This window comes from Sinocyclocheilus grahami, unplaced genomic scaffold (genome assembly GCF_001515645.1).
Source record: "Sinocyclocheilus grahami isolate Dianchi unplaced genomic scaffold, SAMN03320097.WGS_v1.1 scaffold924.1, whole genome shotgun sequence".
Classification (NCBI taxonomy): Eukaryota; Metazoa; Chordata; class Actinopteri; order Cypriniformes; family Cyprinidae; genus Sinocyclocheilus; species Sinocyclocheilus grahami.
In genome coordinates, this window is record NW_015506103.1 from 124919 (window position 1) to 133862 (window position 8944).

Sequence of the window (8944 nt, forward strand, 5' to 3'; positions counted from 1 at the left end):
ACACACACACACACACACACACGCGCGCTGGAAGCTCGTTTCAGCTCTAAACGTTAGAAACAAACAAACAAGCGCCACACCTGCACGGAGATCTAAATCCGAAGAGGCGCGCGCGCTTCCCGCCGAAGTCGAAATTCAAACGTTTAACGGTCTTTGGGGCCATTCACATGTCGCGCCTAAAACGCGTGGAATACGCTAGACGCGCCGCTTTCTGCTTTCCCCCAAAGCGTTCGGGCGCGTGGGAGGCGTCTGCCGTTGCTAAGCAACCATGACCTGCGCTCTCCATGAAGACGCGGAAGTTTCAGCAACGGGGAAATGGATTAGCAGCACTAAAACTGGCTTGCAGTAGCTCTACTACTAATTTATTTAAAAATGGCTATCCCTGTACAGCTATGATCAGCTGTTCCTTCATCTTGGCTGCGCTTTCAATGTTGTTACGGGAAAGGATGAAGCTGATTGGTTGGTTCTTGTCACATGACCCGCGGTGCGCTTGCGGCATTCTGAAAAGTTGAGATGTGTTTATCTGGATGCCTGGAAAACATCAGCGCGTCGCTTCCAGTATGAGCGTCTACATTTGAAATAACGAACACTAAAACTGGCTTGCAGTAGCTCTACTACTAAATTTATTTTAAAAATGTCTATCCCTGTACAGCTATGATCAGCTGTTCCTTCATCTTGGCTGCGCTTTCAATGTTGTTACGGGAAAGGATGAAGCTGATTGGTTGGTTCTTGTCACATGACCCGCGGTGCGCTTGCGGCTTTCTGAAAAGTTGAGATGTGTTTATCTGGATGCCTGGAAAACATCAGCGCGTCGCTTCCAGTATGAGCGTCTACATTTGAAATAACGAAGTTGAGCGCGCAAGAGACGCGATATGTGAACGGCCCCTTTAACGGTCTTTAACGGTCTCGCGGCCTACACGCGGCAGCTGCAGCGCGCTCGCGCCCTCTTCAAGCCGCCGCACCGTCGCCATCTTTACGGGCCGCCATACTGGACTCGGGGAACATGGCGGCGCCCATCGAGAGCTAAAAACATGGCCTCCGTTCAAAACAAAAACACCCGGTCGGATGCGCCCGCACTGCCGCTGCAGACAGCGCTCGCGGCGAGGAGCGACCGCGGAACGGCACGCGCTGCGGACGGACAACGCCCTGCTGAGGGCCCCGCTGTCCCTCCGAGGGAAGGAGACTCACCCGAAGCCCACATCGTGACGGAGAACTCGCCCTCCAGAGTCTTGATCTGCACCTGCTTCTGCTCCCATTTCCTCCCGCAGGCCTCCGCCGCGCTCAGGTAGCTCTTCTTGCCCGCTTTCTTGCCCCCCGACGCCGCTCTCTTCCCCAGCCGCCCCGCGGAGCTCCTGCCGGCGACTGTCAGCAGCGTCTGCCCGATGTAGTGCTCCTCGGCGGGCACCGGGATGAGGATCCGCTCCTCGAAGCCGTCGTCCTCCTGGAGCTCCGACTCGTCGCCGCCGACCACCTCCTCGCGGGTCTGGACCAGGATCACCTCCTGGTGCTGGTGGAGCTGGCTCGGGTCGTCTGTGAGCAGCGGCTGCAGCGCGATCCTGGGCTCCTGCTCGTCGTCGTCCATCACCGTGGTCTCGATGGTCTCCACCTCGATCTCGTGCAGCTCCACGAGCCCCGCGGGCATCTCCGAGCCGTCCGCCTCGATGTACAGCGTCTCGCCGGATGCCATGATGAGGTCCGCCAGCTCGCCCGCCTTCGCTGCCCCGCACAGCGCGCACACTCCGCCAACACAAACAACTCTCCACTTCTCACGTGAATTCACGTCGCCACTGCCAAATCTCGCGAGAGGAGGGCGGGCACGCAGATGGCTGTACCTTATTTTAGTTTATTTTATTTTATTTTATAGGTGGCTTGTTTGTACCTTGTACTGTATTCATTTGTGTTTATGTAATTATTATTATTTTTAAATCCAGATTTCACTGTAAATATATTAAAATACGATTTTTATCATTATTTACTATATCAATGTATTGGTTTATATGCGTGTAGTTTTTATTTTTCAATATCGAAACAATTTTCAGATGGTTTTCATTATTTTTTTTAAACGTTTGTTGGTTTTTCCTCATGCATGATATTTATAAAGCTCTAAATTGACAATACGTTAATATATAAATGTACCATTGTATGTGTTTTTAATGTGATTATTAAAGTCTGTGTTTTAATCCAGACTGAGCATCTCAGCAGACACTAGCTCTCCATCAGGTTCAGATGACACCCACAGATCCATGTGCTTCTGTCACTGATCCACACAGAACCGATTTCAGCTTGAAAGGCTTTTATTTCACACGAATCCTCCTCCTTCACTTTATTTCACTTCTTTTTGAACGTCATGTATATCTTTTATTTTGTATCTTTTTCAAACCAGGAAGCACTTGGTCATAAAGAGAAATCATAACAGAACAGTACTGCATGTCCTGCAGCCGATAAACACTTGCTTAACAACATGATCACAAACACTGTGCTGTGAGATGCTTGTTCTTCAGATAATAGCTCCAGGCACCCTCCTCCAGTCTTTAAACACAGCATTATGGCAAAAGAAATGTGCTCAGGATCAATCTTGAGGAAAATTAAGAAGTCATGAGCAATGATATCATCATCATTATTATTAGTATTATTATTAATTCCTCTACCTACATGACAACACTACTACTACACAACTGTACCTATAATAACAATAATAATAACAATAATGCAGACAAATGAAAAGGACTCCGGATGTTTGCTCCGTTTTCTTCAGTTTCTGAAAAGACTGACACCAAAATCAGTGCAAGTGTCCTTCCTTCAGCAGCACCGCTCCGCCCGGGGCCCCTCGACCCTGCAGACGAGTTAACACCAGCGTTTGATACGGCTGTAACGTCCGGCGTCGGCTACAGCAGGGTCCGCAGGGGTTCGATGGACACTATGTGGTGCTGATTCGACTGAGTTCATGTCTAATGGCTGGGAATAAAGCAGAGCACAGTCATTCTCGCAGGAGTGCATTACACAACACAGAATATAAACACACTGGCGGGCATCAGGACTCACAGACCGGGGCAAGTCGTCACACGTTTGTTTACATGTTTTCATAAGGGTCAATTTTGTGAAATTGAGATGTATGCATCAGCTGAATAAACGAGCTTTCCATTGATGTAAGGTTTGTTAGGATCGCACAATATTTGAAAATCTGGAATCTGAGGGTGCAAAAAAATCTAAATATTGAGAAAATCATCTTTAAAGTTGTTCAAATGAAGTTCTTAGCAATGCATATTACTAATCAAACATTAAGTTTTGATATATTTACGGTAGGACATTTACAAAATATCTTCAAGGAACATGATCTTTACTTAATATCCTAATGATTTTTGGCATAAAAGAGAAATGTATAATTGTGACCCATACAATGTATTGTTGGCTATTGCTACAAATATCCCCCAGCGACTCAACACTGCTTTTGTGCTGCAGGGACACATATCTGCACTCGGCAGGTGCTTTCTCCAAAGTAACTTACACCACATTCAAGGAACACATTTTACATTTTTATCATTTCTTGCATTCCCCGGGAACCGAACCCATGACTTTGGTGTTGCAGGCGTCTTGATCTGCTGTTTGAGCGACGGGAAAGCTGAATAAACATACCATCGATGATCTCGTCCTTCACCTTGTGCAGTTCACGAACCACTTCTTCCAAGATTTCCTGTCAATTAAAACATCGTCTGCATTTAAAGCAGGGTTATTATAGTCAACTAAAACTGAAAGTACTCAAAAAAACATTATAGAATAAAATAGAATACAGAAAAAAAATTTAGGAAACTGCCAAGGAATCAACAAAACGAATTAATTATAAAAAAATATATATATATTATATTAACAAAAACGACAAAGAAACAACTAAATTGCTAAAATACTATCTAAAATGAAAATCTAAAAATAAATGTTAATATATGAATAAAACCTGTACGGGTATGTCATTGATTACCTGTTTCATCCTGTCGAAGTCTAACGCGTCGGAGTCGCTGAAGCTGCCCACGGGTCGAACCCTGAAGACACACACAAGCACTGCATTCATCACATCACACCCGCTCACACACACTCCTGCTCGTCCCTTCGGACCGTAATGAAGCGCTTGTACAGTACGTCCTGCCTCGTATTTAAAATAGGTATTATATTTTATAATATTACACACACTTGAATTATCAGTAACTTATGAAAGCTTGTTTCTGCTACGGGATAAAAAATCCAAAAGGTCATTGCAACAAACACAAAAGACGATATTTGAAGAATTCTAGTCACTATAGAAGTCAAAGTGCTTGCTGCCCAACATTCTTCATAATATCGTCTTTTGTGTTTGGAACGATCATTTTCGGCTGAACGCTCCCCTAAAGTCCTGTAAGAATCCAGTAGGTGTGTGCTTTGACTGAATCTTGAATGGGTTGTGCTGCACCTGGACACCAGTGACGATCTCTCCGCAGAATTGGCTCGGTCCCACGGCTTCTTCACACCGTCTGCGGGACGAAACACACCACACCTGACTTCAGCATCCATATTTACCATTTACTGCACTGCTCTCATTCAGATGAAGATAATAATCGGCGTACCTGCGGCGTTCTGTCCACGGCACGCGGGATCGTCCTGAAAGACATCAGCATCATTCAGCGGCAAACAACTAGACACAAACCTTAGTCCTTAAACTTTGAACCTTAAAGTGTCTGTGTCATAAAAGATCTCGCTTCAGATCGGCCAGTCTGTACTCACACTTTGGCTTTCTCCATCCTTCTTCTCATCTACTGCTCTCCGTCTGTGGTGAGAAGTAAAGCATGCGTGTGTGTGTTACAGGTGTGTGTTTGTGATTAGCGTGCATTATAGCTGTATCTGTACCTGCGCGCGAGCAGAGCGTTCATCTCCTCCATCAGTCCTCCGCTGCTCCGGTTGGCCTCGTTTTTGGCTCCGGACGCTGAGTTTTCCTCCGGCTGCGGACACACAGCCAAAGCCACACGCTGATTATCAGACTTTTATTTAAATCTATTATTTCAGTCGAGTTTCTTAATGTGCATTCCTCATGTGAAATGCTGTCCAAACTTATTAAAGAGCGACAAGGCTGTTATTTGATGGTATACGCTTTCACTGAAGCCATTTATTTTTAAAATAACTGCATTTAACAGCTAAATTTGTGGTGAAAAACTACATTACCCATGATGCTGTACAGGAAAAATTCCACCAATCGGAGAGTAAATGCGCAAAAGCTCCGCCCACTGCCACGAAGCACCACCAATAATTGAGTCCCAAATTATTTCAATATTTATATATGCATATTATGCAATAAACCTACAATATATCAACTTTAAATGAATAGTTTTATATTCCACAAACGTACAAAAGTTCTTTCCTTGCCTGATTCTCAAACACTTTTTTCGCTTCAAATAAAAGTTTGTGATTCTCCTTGTATCTGATTGGTTCGGTTCATGGATTATATCTCCTAAACAAAGACTTTTTAAAATCCCTATGAGGAAAATGAATGGCGAATAAGGACCCTTTGCACGCGCCGCAGTTTGGCCCCGGCGATCATGGCGGCGAGACCCGTGGGGGCGTGGCTATCGTCCTGGGCGTGACCCCCGTACCCAATCACAGGCAGAGGAGGCGGAGGAGGGGGTGGAGCTCCGGCGGAGGGGGGCGGCGGCCCGGGCGGGGGAGGAGGAGGACAGGGACCGCCCATCGACAGAGGAGGCGGAGCCACACTGGGAGGAGCTACAGACAGCACCGCGGGGTGACCCTGAAACGGGGAACCTGAGGAAATAACACGTCATTTATTTCTATAGCGCTTCACACAGAAACCAACAGAGTTCATGAGTTTCAGTCGCGTCTGACCTGAGTTGGACGATCGTCTCTCCCGCTCGATATGCACCTGCATCTGCTGCTGCTGCATTTCCATTTGCCTGCGGAGATTAAATACACACATAAACACACACTGATATACCCATCATGCACTGCACACAGACCTCACACACTAGCGCTCAATGAGGTAAGAATTTAACGTTTAATGTTTCTGAAGGAGTCTCTTCTGCTCAGCAAGGCTGCATTTATTTGATCAAAAATACTCTAAAAATGGTGAAATAGTTTTGTAATTTCAAACAGCTGTTGTCTATATGAATATCTGTTAAACTGTAATGTATTTCTGTGATGTGCAGCTGTATTTTCAGCATCATTCCTCCAGTCTTCAGTGTCACATGATCTTCAGAAATCAGTATAATATGCTGATCTGCTGCTCAAGAAACATTTCTGATTATTATCAATGTTGAGAACATTAATATTTGTGTGGAAACTGATGCATTGTATTTTTCAGGATTCACAGATGAACAGAAAGTTCAGAAGAACAGCGTTTATTTGAAACAGAAATCTTTTGTAACATTCTAAATGTCTTTACTCTCACTTTTAATTAATTTAATGTGTCCTTGATGAATAAAAGCATTAATTGGTTTTTTTGGGAACATGGTGCCGTGTTTTATATCTGATCTAATAACGAGTCTGACAGCGATATGATGGGAATCGATCGGATCCTCGTGAGTTTCCTGATATGGGAAGTGTATAAGAGCTGAACAGTGGAAATGGAATTTTCCAGATGCATGATGGGACGGTAGAACAGCTTCATCATGCAGCGGCTGCTTCCTGTGACCAGCAGAGGGCGACTGTGTGTGTGTTTCACTCTCATCACTGCATCAGAGTGAACACCTGGAAATTAATACTTTTATTAATCAAGGACGCATTACATTGATCAAAAGTGAGAGTAAAGACATTTAGAATGTTCCAAAAGATTTCTATTTCAAATAAACGCTGTTCTTCTGAACTTTCTGTTCATCTGTGAATCCTGAAAAATACAATGCATCAGTTTCCACACAAATATTGTGCAGCACGACTGTGTTCAACACTGATAAGACAGTGAACACACTGCAGAGAGATGAGTGTGGTGTTTAAATGCTATTCTGGACAAAGCCCTGTTCTTTTATTGGGCTCTAGCTGAAGACTTGCATGTAAATAATGCGTGTGAATGTGATTATACAGTACGAGACGGTCATCTATAGTCAGATATTACAGCAGTGTGTGTGTTTGTGCGGCTCACCGTCTCTGGACCTCCAGTTCTTCTGAACCCGGCCCGTTCTGGACTGGACGCTGAACAGCTGGACCTGAAAGAGACCAGGAGCAGTTTGAGGAATGTGACAAGATGAATAAAAGAGTTCATATCTTTTCAAAACAAACAAAACCATTATTAATCCCAATAAATAAATAAAATAAAAAAATATACAACAGTTTTCAACATTGATAATAATCAGAAATGTTTCTCGAGCAGCAGATCAGCACTACTGCTCAAACGTTTGAATAATTAGTTATTATTGGTATTAATAATGGATCTGTTTATTATCAATATTGAAAACATTAATATTTTTGTAGAAACTGTGATACATTGTATTTTTCAGGATTCACAGATGAACGGAAAGTTCAGAAGAACAGCATTTATTTGAAATAGAAATCTTTTGTAAGATTATAAATGTCTATACTGACACTTTTAATCAATTTAATGCGTCCTTGTGTGTGAGTGTGAGTGTGTGTGAGTATGAGAGAGAGAGTGTGTGTGTGTGTGTGAGACGCCACTGCTTATGTAAGAGTACGGTGAGGATTTTCTCTTCATGCCTCATGTCAGGTCACTTCATTTTAATTGTAATTATTTTCTTGCCCTTCTTCTGTCTTACCTCCGTCCTGGCTGCTGAGCAGGTTGAGGGCGAACAGCATGGCGTTGGAGAAGGTGGTGGCCTCCTCTTTACTGGCGAAGTTGAGTCCGTACACCTGCCGCGCGTCACGCCACTGGTGGAAGGTGGGCGTGGCCTGGTTATACTTCAGACCCTTCACTATGGAGTAGTTGATGACCACCTGAGGTCAGAGGTCAGAGGTCAGCGTGTGCTCAGGCTCTGCAGTATCACTCTGACTAGTGAAAATTAATGGTTTGATATTTGTGGTGATTTCCAATCAAAAGTGATTATGTACGTATGAGTGTTTTAATATTAATAATGAGTGTTTATCATTGAATCTGATTAGACCGTTGATGTTACGCAATGATATTACGCAGCGCCTGAAAATAGTCCCCAGCACGCTCCCTGTGCAAGCAGGTGGTCACGTTGGTTATGTTGACGGAAGTTAGCCTATTTTCAGGCGCTGTGTAATATCATTGCGCCTGCTGCGGTGCACGGTACGGCAGCAAAGCTCCTTGATTATTACGCCGGAATGAGAGTATAGTCCCTAGCTATATCGGCCGAGAAAATCACAACTCTTAATTTCCCGTCAGTCTTAGTACACGATGTAACTACAGAAGAGTCCAGTTTTAAATGGGAAAAATATAGAAACTCTTTGGTCATTTTTGAGCGAGATGCTAACGGTCTAATCAGATTCAATGATCTATGCTAAGCTAAGCTAAAAGTGCTACCGCCAGACCCGGAGATCGGCTGAATGGATTCGAAAACAGTGAATCTCAGCTGTTTAACTCTAGAGGAGCTGGAAAATGAGCCTATTTTCAAAAATAGTGACGTGTTCCTTTAATACTGGACTATTTTAATATTTCAAAAGTACACACTATTTGCGTTTTTATTCTATTAGAAACAGAGAGATTTTTCAAAATATCTTCTTTTGTGTTCAGATGAGAACAAAACTTGAAATTAATTGATCTGAATAATGACACTATTATCATCTGTAGTTAATTAGCTTGATTAATTAATCCCAGGGCTCGACATTGAGCTTTAACATGTGTTATTCACTTGTCCGGGGGGAAAAAAGGTGGTTCTTTTTTTTTTGGCGTAAATGTAATTTATTCTGAAGCAAAGGTCTCATCAGTGCTCCATCAGGTATTACTTTAATCAGCATATTTGCCTTGAATTGATTGCTGTTACACTTTTTAACTTTATGAAGG

The 8944-nt window shown here is 43.6% G+C and overlaps 2 protein-coding genes across 8 annotated transcripts in view; both read right to left on the reverse strand.

Annotated features, from left to right (window-relative positions):
• LOC107564321 (transcriptional repressor protein YY1-like) overlaps window positions 1-1802 on the reverse strand; it is a 10991-nt gene extending 9189 nt beyond the window's left edge. Inside the window, exon 1 of one of the 3 annotated variants that reach the window (XM_016249361.1) lies at window positions 1189-1802. In XM_016249361.1, the coding sequence (XP_016104847.1) occupies window positions 1189-1687 (499 nt within the window). In that variant the 5' untranslated portion in view covers window positions 1688-1802. The remainder of the gene's footprint in view (window positions 1-1188) is intronic. The other 2 variants (XM_016249360.1, XM_016249362.1) reach the window with 2 other exon arrangements.
• Window positions 1803-2231: 429 nt separating this feature from the next.
• Window positions 2232-8944, reverse strand: part of evlb (Enah/Vasp-like b) — a 25943-nt gene continuing 19230 nt past the window's right edge. For 2 of the 5 annotated variants that reach the window (XR_001606210.1, XR_001606208.1), the window contains exons 4-11: window positions 7109-7172; window positions 5860-5927; window positions 5525-5778; window positions 4873-4964; window positions 4750-4792; window positions 4593-4626; window positions 3974-4499; window positions 3660-3691 (exon numbers count right to left, since the gene is read on the reverse strand). Coding sequence is in view for 2 of the 5 variants with exons in the window: in XM_016249363.1 (XP_016104849.1) it covers window positions 2918-2955; window positions 3634-3691; window positions 3974-4034; window positions 4439-4499; window positions 4593-4626; window positions 4750-4792; window positions 4873-4964; window positions 5525-5778; window positions 5860-5927; window positions 7109-7172 (773 nt within the window). In the remaining 3 variants the exon portion in view is untranslated. Of the gene's footprint in view, window positions 2956-3633; window positions 3692-3973; window positions 4500-4592; window positions 4627-4749; window positions 4793-4872; window positions 4965-5524; window positions 5779-5859; window positions 5928-7108; window positions 7173-8944 lie in introns of those variants that run through there. The other 3 variants (XM_016249364.1, XM_016249363.1, XR_001606209.1) reach the window with 3 other exon arrangements.